Below are 16,383 nucleotides of genomic sequence, written 5' to 3'. Positions count from 1 at the left end.
TTCCCCTGAAACCACTCAAGTGTTTGTAACGGTCGTCGTAGGTGGAAGAAGGAGAGGACCAAGGTGTGGTGTGGTAAGTGTTCATGTTATAAATTTGATCAAAAACTGAACACTAAACAAAATAACAACGAGGAATAACGAGAATGAAACAGTTCTGACAGGTGATACACACAAAACAGAAAACAAATACCCACAACTCAAGGGCGAAACCAGGCTGCCTAAGAATGGTTCTCAATCAGAGACAACGATTGACAGCTGCCTCTGATTGGGAACCATATCAGGCCAAACACTTAGAAATAGAAACATAGAATAAAACATAGAATGCCTGCCCACATCACACCCTGACCAAACTAAAAATAGAAACATACAAAGCAATCTACGGTCAGGGCGTGACAGTACCCCCCCTCCCAAAGGTGCGGACTCCGGCCGCAAAACCTAAACCCATAGGGGAGGGTCTGGGTGGGCATCTGTCCACGGTGGCGGCTCTGGCGCGGGGTGTGGACCCCATACTCCTTACCATAGTTTTAGCCCACTTATAATGTTTACATCAATGTGGCGCCTTTGGAGCGGCAACCCTGGTTTCGCCGCCGACCTCGGACTGGGGACCCTTTCAGTGGGCCCCCCTTGGCATTTTTCCTATAGATGGGAGACTCTGGCAGCGCCGGCAGTGAAGGCGACTCTGGCAGTGCCGGCAGTGAAGGGCGACTCTGGCAGTGCCGGCTCAAGTGAATGGCGGCCCTGGCAGCACCGGAGTGAAGGGCGACTCTGGCAGTGCCGGAATAACGTGAAGGGCGAAAACTCTGGCAGTGCCGGCTGCCTAGTGAATGGCGGCCCTGGCAGCCATATCAGGCCAAACACTTAGAAATAGAAACATAGAATAAAACATAGCCTGCCCACGGAGGTGCGGACTCCGGCCGCAAAAACCTAAACCCATAGGGGAGGGTCTGGGTGGGCATGAAGGGCGACTCTGGCAGCACCGGAGTGAAGGGCGACTCTGGCAGCACCGGAGTGAAGGGCGACTCTGGCAGCGCCGGAGTGAAGGGCGACTCTGGCAGTGCCGGAGTGAATGGCGGCCCTGGCAGCACCGGAGTGAAGGGCGACTCTGGCAGCATCGGAGTGAAGGGCGACTCTGGCAGTGCCGGAGTGAAGGGCGACTCTGGCAGCACCGGAGTGAAGGGCGACTCTGGCAGTGCCGGAGTGAATGGCGGCCCTGGCAGCGCCGGAGTGACGGGCGGCTCTGGCAGCTCCTGACTGACGGGCAGCTCTAGCAGCTCCTGACTGATGGGCGGCTCTGGAAGCGCTGGACAGGAGGAAGACTTTGAAAGCGCTGGGCAGGAGGGAGAATCTGGAAGCGCTGGACAGGCAGGAGCACCTGGAGGCGGAGAGACAGCCTGGTGCGTGGGGCTGCCACAGGAGGCCTGGTGCGTGGAGGTGTCACCGGATGGACCGGACCGTGGAGGCACACTGGAGGTCTCGAGCACCGAGCCTGCACAACCTGTCCTGGCTGGATACCCCCTGTGCTGTGCTGGCGAACCGGGGACACCGTGCGTAGGGCAGGTACCACATAACCAGGGCCGAGGATACTCACTGGAGACCAGATGCGCTGAGCCGGCTTCATTCCTTCTGGCTCGATGCCCACTCTAGCCCGGCCAATACGAGGAGCTGCGATGTAGCGCATCGGGCTATGCCTTGGCACTGGGTGCCTGCCCGGTCAACCTCTCTCCACGGTAAGCACGGGAAGTTGGCTCAGGTCTCCTACCTGACTTAGCCACACTCCCCGTGTGCCCCCCTCCAATACATTTTTTGGGGCTGCCTCTCGTCCCTGTTGCGCTGCTTTCCTACCTCCTCATATCGCCGCCACTCGGCTTTATCTGCCTCCAGCTCTTCTCTGCGGCGGCAATATTCCCCAGCCTGTGCCCAGGGTCCCTTACTGTCCAAAATCTCCTCCCATGTCCAGGAGTCCAGAACCATCTGCTCTTGGTTACTACGCTGCTTGGTCCGGTTATGGTGGGTAGTTCTGTATGGAAAACACAGACACAGAAAACAACTACCCACAACTCAAGGGCGAAACCAGGCTGCCAAAATATGGTCCTCAATCAGAGACAACGATTGACAGCTGCCTCTGATTGGGAACCATACCAGGCCAAACACATAGAAATACAAACATAGAACAAAACATAGAAAACACACCCACATCACACCCTGACCAAACTAAAAATAGAAACATACAAAGCAATCTACGGTCAGGGCGTGACAGTGTTGCTTTAGCAGTATGCTTAGGGTCATTATCCTGCTGGATTACACACCCCTACACTCCACATTATAGATAGATTATAGATATAGATAGATTACAAACCTCTACACTCCACATTATAGATAGATTACACACCCCTACACTCCACAAGTGGCACCTTAATTGAGGAGGATGGACTCATAGTAATGACTGAAATGGAATGGGATCGAACTCATCAAAGACATGGTTTCAATGTGTTTGATACCATTTACTCCATTCAAGACATTATTATGAGTCGTTCTCCCCTCAGCAGCCTTCTGTGCTATACTCCTCTGACACTGGCCTCCTCACCATCTAACATTACTATGTTAGATGGTGAGTGATGTTCCTGAACCTTTGTGATGTTCCTGAACCAGTAGTTGTGTATGACTGTTGTTCATGACACTCTGTTATATCATTGAACTGAACAAGCAACACATGCAGAGCTGATGCAGATTTTATCCTTAAACCACACAATACACAGACTCCAGTCTTTGAGACCCTGTGGGGGTTAGGCACCCTGATCAGTGGTGTATGTATTAGTTGGACACTGTAGCAAAACTTTTAGAAACGGAAACCGTTTGAAATTAAACGTTTCTTTTGGACAAGTTAAGGTAGATTCTGCCCTGTTTTGTTCCGTTTGGTTATGTTTACTTCTGTTTAGTTTCTAGTGAATACACCCCTGTCATGTGGTGTCGGCAGCAGGGCACCATGGTTCAAGTTGTGATGCAGTGGGGAAATCAGATCATTCTCTGTGCTGAAGCAACGGCAGATTGATGCTTTAGAATGTCACATGGAGCCGTATTCACAAAGTATCTCACAGCAGGAGTGCTAATCTAGGACCAGTTTTAGCTTTTAAATTATAATGAATAATAGAGGGGAGCTGATCCTAGATCAGCAGTCATTCTCAGAGAGGCTTTGAGAATAGGGCCCTGGGCTCTGATTACCATGGCTACATAGACCAGCTTCCTGTTCATACAGCACAGAGAGACAGCAGAGCAGACTATTCATTCACAACACAGCAGAGAGAGAGACAAGACACACACAAACCCTGGAAAAGAATAGATCTGGGAGAAAAGAGGCCTCCAACTGATTGCTTTTAATTTAATTTGATTTGTTGAACATTGAGGACGACGCACCTTCCATTTAGAGAACCAGGCGCTGCTAAGCACTGTCATCAGACCGTACTAGTACGAACTGATACACTTACTATCTAATGGACTATTTTAAAGAGCAACTCAACTGGAGTATTTTGGTTCTACTCACTACAATTTACAGAACCTCAAACAAGATAGATGTTGATGTGAAATGTAGGACTTGTTTGCAAAGGAACCACTCTACCACTCTGCCTGCTAAAAGCTCAGATAGTCTCCTGGAGAGAATGAGTTTGAAACCTTAGAGTTTGAGAAGAAGACTAGCCAGACATCCTGTCCTTTCCTCTCCTCTCCATGTACACCAAAGACAGTAAAGGTCGAGTCCAATAGTTTGTCATTCCTGCAGCCTAAACATGTCTCCAGTGGTCAGTCTGTTGCTGTTCAGTCCTCCAATGTGCAGTTCATTGCTAGTCAGTCTATGGAACCTCTTCCCAGGGGGCAGTCTGTGGCTGTTCAGTCTGTGGATGGTCAGTCTCTCTTCACTGGGCAACAGTATATGCCTGTTCCTTTTCTGTCCAGTCTGTCTATTGCTGGTCAGTTTGAGCCTGCTCTTCTGTCCATCTCCTTTTCTGGCTCTGGGTTCCAGGTCACATACCAGTTGGGTGTGGCCGAGAGCATGTTGGACTGGGCCCTGTGGGTGCTACAAGGGGCCCCAAATGTCATGGGGGCATCGTCGGCTCCATAGTAGCTGCTGCCCTGGTCTGTAGATCCAGTCTGGGTGAGAAGGTTTATTTGGTGATGAGGTTTTAATGTTGGATGAAGGTACATGTAATGAGAGATGCAGTGATTCATGTTTGAATCATATTGCAAGTGTAGCCTACATCTGTGCCATACCGACTGTGTGCCATGCTAACTCTGTCTGTGTCTCTCTGTGTGTGCCATGCTGACTGGGTGATGCAGACATGGTGATGAGATGCTGAGGTTGGAGCGGCTGATCAGGGAGCGTGTCCTGGGGCTCCTGCATCTGGCGAGGAACGTGTCTGTGTGGATAGAATGTCTGCTGCGCTGCTCTGTAGGATAATAATAATTGTAATACACTTTCACTTAATACACACCCTCAAACATCTTTACACCTGTATCCAAGACACACTCCAGTCAGGCTATCAGCAAACGTTTTATGATTTTGTTTCAGCCCTGAACTAGCACACCTGACTCAAGTAGTCGGGGGCTTAATTAATTTGTTAACAAGTTGAATCAGGTGTGCTAGCTCTGGAATTGTTCAAATTCATGGAACTGCTGGGGTCCCTGAGGAGAGGTTTGAAAGTGACTGCTATAAAGGTGTCTGTGTGTGTGTGTGTGTGTGTGTGTGTGTGTGTGTGTGTGTGTGTGTGTGTGTGTGTGTGTGTGTGTGTGTGTGTGTGTGTGTGTGTGTGTGTGTGTGTGTGTGTGTGTGTGTGTGTGTGTGTGTGTGTGTGTGTGTGTGTGTGTGTTACGTGGATGGTGGTTTGTCCAGGATCCAGCCGACCCGCTCCTACCCCTCTGTCCACACCCTCACTGTGTCGCAATTCGCTGGCGAGGCAGACATCTGCCCACCAGCCCATGCCTCATTGTGTGACATCGTGATAAGTGGAGCGCCCCTCCACTTCTGTCTGGTCAACGGTTACCGGATACTAGACACGCTCTAGCCCTACAACTGGGAGGTAAGACCCCCTCCACCCAGCACTCTACTCCTACCCCCTTTCCCTAAACCTCAAAACAACCTCTACCCCCTCCACTCAGCCCTCTACTCCTTCCCCTAGACCCCGAAACAACCCCAAAGCCCCATCTTAATCTCAATATCTTCCTCTGGTGCAGGACTTAGTTTGCTATAGTCTGCAGATCTGAATTGTGGGGCTCGGTGGAAACAGTATGGTGAAAGCTTATAAGCCTATCAGAAGGCTAGGAGAACCATGGAGCCACTTCCTACAAACCAGTGGTGGGTCATGTCATCTGATCTCTGTATAGATGAGTCTCTTTATGATGGAAATTGTCTCTTTTGGTCTCTTTCTTTCTCTTTATCTCTCCACTTCTTGTCTTTTGCCTCTGTTTGTCTTGTGCTCCCGCTCTCTCAATTTCAATTCATTGACATTTTCATTAAAAACAATTATTTCACCTTTATTTAACCAGATAGCCCAGTTGAGAACAAGTTCTCATTTACAACTGCGACCTGGCCAAGATAAAGCAAAGCAGTGCGACCAAAACAACAACACAGTTACACATAAACAAATGTACAGTGAATAACACAAAAGAAAAGAAAAATAGACAAATCTATGTACAGTGTGTGCAAATGTAGAAGAGTAGGGAGGTAGGCACTAAATAGGCCCTAGAGGCCTATTTAGTGTGCAGATGATGAATGTGCAAACAGAGATACTGGGGTGCAAAATAGAAAGAGGGTAAGTAATAATATGGGGATGAGGTAGTGGGGTGTGCTATTTACAGATTGTCTGTGTACAGGTGCAGTGATCGGTAATCTGCTCAGACAGCTGATGCTTAAAGTTAAAGAGGGAGATATAAGACTCCAGCTTCAGTGATTTTTGCAATTCGCTCCAGTCATTGGCAGCAGAGAACTGGAAGGAAAGGCGGCCAAAGGAAGTGTTGGCTTTGGGGATGACCAGTTGCTATGGTGACCAGTGAATAAAAATATTTTACCTTTATTTAACTAGGCACTTTGGGGATGACCAGTGAAATATACCTTCTGGAGTGCGTGCTACGGGTGGGTGTTGCTATGGTGACCAGTGAGCTGAGATAAAAAAATATTTTACCTTTATTTAACTAGGCAAGTCAGTTAAGAACAAATTCTTATTTTCAATGACAGCCTCTGAACAGTGGGTTAACTGCATGTTCAGGGGCAGAACGACAGATTTGTACCTTGTCAGCTGGACTGGGGACAGCAAGGAGTCATCATGTCAGGTAGTCCTGGGGCACGGTCCTAGGGCTCAGGTCCTCCGAGAGAGAGAAAGAAAGAAAGAGAAAATTAGAGAGAGCATACCAGTCAAAGGTTTGGACACAACTATTCATTCAAGGGTTTTTCCTTATTTGTACTATTTTCTACATTATAGAATAAAAGTAAAGACGTCCAAACTATGAAATAACACATATTGAATCATGACGTAACCAAAAAAAATGTATTTTAGATTTTTGTAATTTAAAAGATATTCTTATCCAGAGCGACTTAGTGCATTCATCTTAAGCTAGTTGAAACAACCCATCATAATCGTCTAAAGTACATTTTCCCTACATTATGTATCAGCAAAGTCAGTTCTAGTAGGAAAGACAAGTTGTTATTTTATGGAAGAAAACAGTTTTATAGGAATTTCCCGTGCTGATACTCAACTGCTCTATGTACAAGACAGTCTTCACCAACATCAGCATAGCCTACTATTAGAGTGGTACTGACCACTCTAAACAACACAGTAGCTTCCTGCTCTTCCCTGTGGGCCTAATTCAGACTTAGGAAATCATGCCTTCTTTACCAATGCCTTTCCTACACACTTCTCAGTAGTTGGTATTCAGACTTACCTTATGAAGGTGCGTACCTGGATTTGCAGGCGTGGTTCCCTTGCGTTTTCTGAATAAAAATACCTCCCACTTGCTGGCCAAGAGATGTTCTTGTGGAATTTCCATTCAATAGGGTTTTCAGTACATTTTTCTTACGCCATCCCTTTAAATACGATGTACATTTTAATTCGAGAACGGAATATTAGGAATCAATTAAAGAAAGTAATCTAAATATAGGCATATTAGTCTGTTTCAGCACCAATTGGTAGATTTAAAAATACTCTCATATTTAGGGTTAGGAAAGTATTTACTCACAAAAGAAAGAAAATGGTTTGATTCATTCTGAAAATTGGCACATTCAGTTCTTTAACCCATAGTAATGTTGAAAGAGTAGTGTACATAGAATTATAATAGGGAGAATGGTGTACAATAGTAGACTATACACTCATCTATTGCCTGCACTAGCCATGGAACTGTGTGATGACACAGCAAATTATTGCACCATGTGTCGGGTTTGTGGCTTGGTTTGTGGTTTGTGCTCTGCTCCATTACGATTGAATTCTTTTTTATATTACCAACTGTTACTAACAATCCTCAGCAACAACACCATGGTCATGATGGTGTGTAAGGAAGAAGCAAATGAAGGTAAACTAAAAAATGGAATTGAATGATAATGTATGCTATACCAACTGAAGAGAAATAACAGGGTAATACAGTATTTAACATGATAGAAATAAGAAACAGTGAAAGTGGGGGTAACATAAATTAAAGATATTTGAGAGTGCCCATCCGTGCAAGTTAGAAAGCTGTACAATTTAAATTCTGCATAATGGCACAGCATTTCATAATCTTTACTGTGAGAAAGTTTATATGTTGAAATGCTTCAGTTTGCTGCAATATGACTGATTTCACATTTGTCTCCAGCAATTATAAGGTAAAATATAAATATATATATATATATATAAAGTGTCATTTATATTCAGAATTCCCTTATCCAAATCGATTACTAATTTACCTAGCTCTTATCAATAACTCTTAATACGCTGTAAATTACAGTGCATGGAGAATGTCGTTATTTCTATTGGAAAAAATGAAGTAGATGCTACCTGGGCTCAAACCAGGGACCCTCTGCACACATCAACAGCAGCCACCCTCTAAGCATCGTTACCCATCGCGCCACAAAAGCCTCTGCAAGGGTAAACAACTACTTCAAGGTCTCAGAGCGAGTGACGTCACTGATTGAAACACCATTAGCGCACACCACCGCTAACAAGCTAGCATTTTCACATCGGTTACACCGGCACACCTTAATCTCTTAGATCTCCACCCAAAACAAATAGCAGGTGAGTGGCACACTATTCTCATGCTTAAGTTCAAGGTCAGAATATGTGTAGAGGGAAAAGTGCATAAAAATACAATTACATTCCATTTACATGTGCTTAACTCGGGTCGGAATCGGGCCCTTGTGAGGTAATGATGCTTACTGATGGAAGCAGTTTGGTGCTGAAGCCTCCAATGTTCCCCTCTAACCAATAAAGAAACATTTTTAAATGCAAAATGACTCTCTTTTGTATCATTCTACCATCAGTGACATAAACATATTATTGGATATGTTAAAGTTTTAATTTGATGTATTATTTCTGTGAATGTGGGTGACCGTCTTAGTCAGTTGCAAAAATCCCCCAGCCAACTTCCCCTAAATATGACTCAGCTCAGTGGCTCTGTTTCCACAGTCTAAAATAGTTTAGCTAATGCTCTCTCTCAACATAGTCATAAGTCTCTGATAAACAGTGATATACCGTAGGTATAATAGCATCAGCCAACGTTCATAAATACCTATATTAGATCTTAACAGCATCTGCATGAGGTGTACTTTGTATGTTTGGAGAGCTTTTAATCCCCATTAACTCTGTCAGAAACTTCAAGTTAATTGCAGTTAAGAATGTTATTTACATGCCTGTTGTAAGGCTGCTTGTCATGTTATTTGTGAATTGCCATAAAATAACCCTCTTGGCTCGGAGTCTGGGTTCAGGAATTCCATTGTTATAGCAGACTGAAGACAACATGTGGCAACACAGATACACACAGACACACAGAAGCAGCAGACATACAAGTGACAGGGCATGACTTGACCTGCCCTGCCCCCAGTACTTAAACTCTGCTGCTATAAATTGGGACACAGGCTACTCTTATCCAATATAATCTAATATATACATTTATATCAGTGACCATATGTGAAATACATATCCTGTTCTAGGTACGCACATCCTGTTCTGCCAAGGTATGTGGTAAATCATATTAGGTTGTATTTTGAGTGGATTTTCCCTTTAACTGATTTCTCTATGGCCACCAACTGTCATCCTCTGTCTTACTCAAAATAAAATGGAAGTGTATCACAGTCATGGGTGTCTGAAAGTTTTACAAATAGCATGTGTACTCATCGACATGTATGCATGCACATTACCATTTAAAGATACCGTATTTAATTAACTTTCTTAAGTAAAGCTCAATATATTTTTTTAGTTATAGAGGAATTTAGAGATATATTCATCTTTGGAAGAACATAAAATAGTGTCACAAAAGTTCAGATAACTGGTCACTTGCCATATGTATTCATTGAATCTTTAAAAAAAATGTCATGAACATTTGGTCAAAACAATGTGACATCACTGCTTATTCAGGTGTGTTCAAAGCAGTTTACTAAACCACAAGCACTCTGTTTTCTGAACTACCAGCAGTTTTAGGCAGTCTGAGGAGGAAGTGGCATGAATCACAGACATTTAGAAAAAGAAACACTCAGTATAAAAACAGACTTGGCTCCTGGACCCCAGTCAGTCACTGTGCTGGATGCCACCAAGACAAGATGGAAATCACAGGTTTACTGCTCCTTGTGGTGATTGCTCAGTCATTTGCTATGCCTCTGTCATCACCGGTGGAGACTGACAAGTGGCTATTAGCCGAGGTAAGCCAATTAAAGCTGTGGTTCTGATGTCCTTTTGTTTATCAATTTCTGTTTGGTGCACTGAATATTTATGTTTTTAATATTGATTTTACAGTTATCCTCATACTCGAAATAAGGATAAATGCGATAATGTATAGTATAAACAAAATGAGGATTATTTTATTTAAACAAAATTATTAATTGCATACAATATGCCAGACGTTGCTGAAATAATATAACCCCTCAAATTGAACCCTGTGTTTCTCTTGTGATCTTGCTCCTTAAATGACCATATTTAAATGACATCCATTTCATATGACCACGCTTAAACAGCTACATATCATGAAGGTGTTAACTTACGTTATTGTTTCCTCTTCAGAAATACCTCCGCAGGTTCTACAACCTTCGAGCTGGACTTCAGGGAACCCCGACCCACAGGTCGTCAGACGCCATGCAGGCTAAGGTCAGGGAGATGCAGTCCTTCTTCAACCTCCAAGTGACGGGGAGCCTGGACACTAACACCCTGGAACTGATGAGCATGGCCAGGTGTGGTGTCCCTGACGTGGGGGAATACAACCACTTCCCCCGACACCTCAAATGGCAGAACACCAATGTGACCTTCAGGTGAGGCTTCTCAAACACTCTGGGTCATATTTATTTTATGGTATTGGTGTAATAATGTTAATTTACTCCACATACACCACATGACCTTGGAATCAATGGATATTATCAGCTTTCATTACTTTGGATAAAACTTGTCAAGTTTCTCTTAAATGAAGACATGTTTCCTCTCTCTTGAAATGCCCTTCAGAATAGTGAATTATACTCCTGATCTGATGAAGGCAGATGTGGACAGAGCTATTCATAATGCCTTAAACATCTGGGCTGATGTCACGCCTCTGACCTTCAAGAAACTGCACGAGGGGAAGGCTGACATCATGATAGCATTTGGGACAAAAGGTAGACCAATTTCTTTATTCTGGCCTACAGTTGATAGACTATACAGAATATATGGAGAATATCTTGATAATTTTTAAAAATAATCTTACTGTTGTTTTGTTCAACATTCAGTGAACATCGTTTAGAGTTGTGCAAGACCCTGTCATGGAATAAATTGATTGAATGCTGGCAACACTTACTGAAACCATCCTCAAACACATTTTTTCCCCTGGCCTTTCTTTGTGTTTAGAACATGGAGACTTCAACCCTTTGATGGCCCTGACGGTCTCTTAGCCCATGCCTATCCCCCTGGCAGAGACATTGGAGGAGACACACACTTTGATGAAGATGAACATTGGTCAATAGACTCAGACGGTAAATATTTGGTACATTTACGTGGGTGATCAAGGAAAATGTATGACATTTAATCAATGATTACTTACTGACATGTTTCCTCCCCTGTAGCCTACAACCTTTTCCTGGTCGCCACTCATGAGTTTGGCCATGCCCTTGGCTTGTCCCATTCTTCTGATCCTGGAGCTCTGATGTACCCAATCTACTCCTACAGCCAGGGTTATCCACTGTCTGAGGATGATATCACCGGCATTCAAGCTCTTTATGGTCAGTGTTCCACTTATTAACACAAACAGAAAATAGTTTCAGATAATTATGTCAAAAGAAAAGTCAAAAGTTTGGACACACCTACTCATTCCAGGGTTTTTCTTTATTTGTACTATTTTCTACATTGTAGAATAATAGTGAAGACATCAAAACTATGAAATAACACATATGGAATCATGTAGTAACCGAAAAAGTGTTAAACAAATAAAAATGTATTTATATTCGAGATTCTTCAAAGTAGCTTATCTTTACCTTGATGAGAGCTTTGCACACCTCTTGGCATTCTCTCATACAGCTTCATGAGGTAGTCACCTGGGAATGCATTTCAATTAACAAATGTGCCTTGTGGAATTTCTTTCCTTCTTAACCTCTCCGGGATCGCTAGCGTCCAACCCCGCCAACAGCCAGTGAAATTGCAGGGCGCCAAATTCAAAATAACAGAAATCTCATAATTAAAATTCCTCAACCATACAAGTATTTTACACCATTTTAAAGATACACTTCTCGTTAATCCAACCACAGTGTCCGATTTCAAAAAGTATTTTCGGCGAAAGCAGAACATATCATTATGCTAGGTCAGCAACTAGTCACAGAAAGCATTCAGCCATTTTCCAACCAAAGAGAGTTGTCACAAAAAGCACAAATATAGATCAAATCTATCACTAACCTTTGACGATCTTCATCAGATGACACTCCCAGGACTCAACGTTACACAATACATGTATGTTTTGTTCGATCAAGTTCATATTTATATCCAAAAACCTCAGTTTACATTGGCGCCATGTTCAGAAATGCCTCCAAAACATTCGGAGAAATTGCAGAGAGTCACATCAAATAACATAAGTACTCATCATAAACTTTGATGAAAGATACATGTTTTACATAGAATTAAAGATAAACTTGTTCTTAATGCAACCGCTGTGTCAGATTTTTAAAAAAGCTTTATGGCAAAAGCACAATATTCAATAATCAGAGAACAGCGTACAGCCACACAAGTAAGCCATGCAGTTACCCGACAAATTGTGATGTCAACAAAAGTCATAAATAAATAGCATTATAAATCTTCACTTACCTTTGCTGATCTTTGTCGGAATGCACTCCCAGGACTCCCAATTCCACAATACATTTTTATTTTGTTTGATTACGTCCATATTCATGTCCACATACCTCCGTTTTGTTTGTGCGTTTAGTTCACTATTCCAAAGGCACAATGCGCGAGCGCAAACTCCAGACCGAAAGTCAAAAGAGTTCCATTACAGTTTGTTGAAACATGTCAAATGATGTTTACAATCAACTTTAGTCTTTTTATAATAAATCTTCAATAATATTCCAACCGGACAATAACGTATTCATTACAGAGGAAAAAGAAGGAACGGCGTGACCTCGCAGTAAACAACTTATTGGCCTCAGCCTAGTCCACTTGTTGAAACAGCTCTTATTCGACACCCTTCCACAATAGAAGCCTCAAACAACGTTCTAAAGACTGTTGACATCTACTGGAAGCCTTGGGAAGTGCAATCTGGCCTCATAGACACAGCATATTGGATAGGCAATCACTTAAATGAAACTACAAACCTCAGATTTCCCACTTCCTGGTTGGATTTGTCTCAGGTTTTCACCTGCCATATGAGTTCTGTTATACTCACAGACATCATTCAAACAGTTTTAGAAACTTCAGAGTGTTTTCTATCCAATACTACTAATAATATGCATATATTAGCATCTGGGACAGAGTAGCAGGCAGTTTACTCTGGGCACCTTATTCATCCAAGCTACTCAATACTGCCCTCCCTGTCACCAATAAGTGTTGTGACAAGGTAGGGGTGGTATTCAGAAGATAGCCCTATTTGCTGTAGAGGATAAGTTCATTAGAGTTACCAGCCTCAGAAATTGCAGCCCAAATAAATGCTTCACAGAGTTTAATAACAGACACATCTCAACATCAACTGTTCAGAGGAGACGTGCGTGAATCAGGCCTTCATGGTCGAATTGTTGCAAAGAAACCACTACTAATGGAAACCAACATGAAGAAGAGACTTGCTTTCGCCCAGAAACATGAACAATGAGATTCTTCGAAGTAGCCACCCGTTGCCTTGATGACAGCTTTGCACACACTTGGCAAATTTGAGATTTTTGGTTCCAATGGCCTTGTCTTTGTGAGAAGCAGAGTAGGTGAACGGATGACTTCCGCATGTGTGGTTCCCACTGTGAAGCATGGGGAGGTGTGATGGTGTGGTGGTGCTTTGCTGGTGACATTGTCAGTGATTTTTTTTACAATTCAAGGCACACTTAACCAGTATGGCTATCACAGCATTCTGCAGCGGTACTCCATCCCATCTGGTTTGTGCTTTGTTGGACTATCATTTATTTTTCAACAGGACAATGACCCATTTCACCTACAGGCTGTGCAAGGGCTATTTGACCAAGAAGGAGCATGATGGAGTGCTGCATCAGATGACCTGGTCTCCACAATCACCTGACCTCAACCCAATTGAGATGGTTTGGGATGAGTTGGACCGCAGAGCAAAGGAAAAGCAGCCAAGAAGTGCTCAGCATGTGGGAACTCCTTCAAGACTGTTGGAATAATATTCCAGGTGAAGCTGGTTGAGAGAATGCCAAGAGTTTGCAACGTTGTCATCAAGGCAAAGGGTGGTTACTTTGAAGAATCTCAAGTATAAAATATATTTGGGTTTGTTTAACACTTTTTTGGTTACTACATGATTCCATACATGTTGTGTCATAGTTTTGATGTCTTCACTATTATTCTACAATGTAGAATGAGTAGGTGTGTCCATCTTTTGACTGGTTCTGTAATTCCACCCACTGGAGTCATATGTTGAAACGCTCATTATGCGGTTCAATCCTTTAGGCCCGAACTCCAATGACAGCAAAGTGAAGCCCAAGCCAGATGCCCCAAACAAATGTGACCCCATGTTGAGTTTTGATGCTGTCACTGAGCTCAGAGGAGAAACAATCATCTTCAAAGACAGGTAGGGAGTGTGTTCATTCATGAGAACTTTTCTGCACAAACTATAAGGTTAAAATTGACAAAATGTACGTGTTGATGTTTTCTATTTGATGACAGGTTCTACTGGCGTCTCCATCCTCAGTTTGCAGAGCCTGAGCAAACCCTGATCAAATCCACGTGGCCCTCCCTCCCCAACAAAGTGGATGCTGCCTATGAGTACCCCGAGAAAGACAGGGTCTTCATATTCAGTGGTGAATTACATGCTGGCAACACTGTTCGCATAGTCCTCTGTCATTTTGAATATGCAATTACAGTTCTACTTTGCTCATTCCCATCACATATACAGTAGATATCTAATCAAATTGATGTCGGTGCAAGAGTCATAGGTTCATTTCGTTGACAAATTTTAATATTTTTCCAGGTATTAGAATGTGGGCCCTGAACGGCTACAGCCTAGTGGAGGGCTACCCCAAATACATCCACAAACTGGGACTCCCCAAGACCGTGCGGAGGGTGGATGCTGCTGTGTACATCCCAGACACCGGCAAGACCCTTCTGTTCTCTGAAGAGCAGTTCTGGAGGTAGGACGGTATGGTCTGGACTGGTCTGGTCTAGTCTTGTTGAGAGATGATATCTGCAAACATAACCGTTCATTATAGGTTATAGTCTTGGTTGTGTCTTATTGACAGTTATGATGAGAAGACTAACACAATGGACAGTGGCTTCCCAAGATCCATTGAGATGGATTTCCCTGGAATGGGAGATGAGGTGGATGCTGCCTTATATAAATATGGTATATCACAATCACTCATTTCAATAATATTCTTATGTAGTTTCCGTTGCATTTGCTTTGAATATATAATAAATAGCTCTCTCTAACAAATTCATCCTTTCTTTCTCCTTGCAGGATATTTGCATTTCTTCCATGAACATACACAGTTTGAATACAGCTACAGTGCAAGGAAGGTCATTCAGATTGTTAGGACAAACTCCTTTCTCAACTGCTGATCCACTGGTGGAGAACTACTGTTATTTTATGGGAAACGTACCAATAGGTCATTTGTGCTGGACACCTGTGTGTTATTGTTATTTGTAACTCATCTCAAAGTACGCTGGAAAACTGCATGTAAAATGCATGTCTGAAGACTAAAGTAGGTGTAATATTTATTGGGAATGGGAAAACGGTTGGCTTATGCATCGAACAAATGAGGAAACCACTATGCAGGGTCTTGCTTTAGGGTATCAGAAAATGTGCATCATATTCACATGACTTGTTATAGTATTGAAGGGTGGGATAGAAACCACTCTGATATACTTTAGAATACTGTAATTGCATTTCTCTCTGTATGTAAATGTTACTTGGGGAAGTAATGTGTTGCAGATCCACCAATAGGTGGCATTCAAGGACACCAAATCTAGAGTACGAGCTAATGCTTTTTATGGACTGTGAATGTTTTTACTACTAATTTTAATGACACATTTTCATGAATAAAATAATACGTGCAAATGGCATTGTCTGAGTGTTTGTGATTTAAATACTCTAATAGCAACATTTAGTGTTCGACGTGTAGGCCCACATCATACTCAAAATACGCTTTTTCTGTAACAAGACTAAATGCATCTGTTTGGAAAAAATATGGTAAGAGACATGGGAAGAGATGATACGTTTGGTAAGAGATGTAGGAAAATAGATATAGGGATGGGAAGAGATGATACGTTTGGTAAGAGATGTAGGAAAATAGATATAGGGATGGGAAGAGATGATACGTTTGGTAAGAGATGTAGGAAAATAGATATAGGGATGGGAAGAGATGATACGTTTGGTAAGAGATGATAGGAAAATAGATATAGGGATGGGAAGAGATGATACGTTTGGTAAGAGATGTAGGAAAATAGATATAGGGATGGGAAGAGATGATACGTTTGGTAAGAGATGTAGGAAAATAGATATAGGGATGGGAAGAGATGATACGTTTGGTAAGAGATGTAGGAAAATAGATATAGGGATGGG

At 42.8% G+C, this 16,383-nt stretch overlaps 1 protein-coding gene across 1 annotated transcript; it reads left to right on the top strand.

Annotated features, from left to right (window-relative positions):
• The first annotated feature begins 9,709 nt into the window (after window positions 1–9,709).
• On the top strand, window positions 9,710–15,882 carry LOC123993906 (collagenase 3-like). Its single transcript, XM_046296380.1, is given in 11 exon segments — window positions 9,710–9,865; window positions 10,224–10,468; window positions 10,656–10,804; window positions 11,034–11,045; window positions 11,048–11,158; window positions 11,249–11,404; window positions 14,274–14,394; window positions 14,490–14,623; window positions 14,794–14,953; window positions 15,062–15,165; window positions 15,280–15,882. Coding segments are annotated over 11 exon segments (1,392 nt in total). The 5' UTR covers window positions 9,710–9,766; the 3' UTR covers window positions 15,381–15,882.
• The last annotated feature ends 501 nt before the right edge of the window (window positions 15,883–16,383 follow it).

The sequence above is a fragment of the Oncorhynchus gorbuscha genome, linkage group LG13 (assembly GCF_021184085.1).
Source record: "Oncorhynchus gorbuscha isolate QuinsamMale2020 ecotype Even-year linkage group LG13, OgorEven_v1.0, whole genome shotgun sequence".
Lineage (NCBI taxonomy): Eukaryota > Metazoa > Chordata > Actinopteri > Salmoniformes > Salmonidae > Oncorhynchus > Oncorhynchus gorbuscha.
This window is presented reverse-complemented; position numbering and strand designations above follow the sequence as displayed.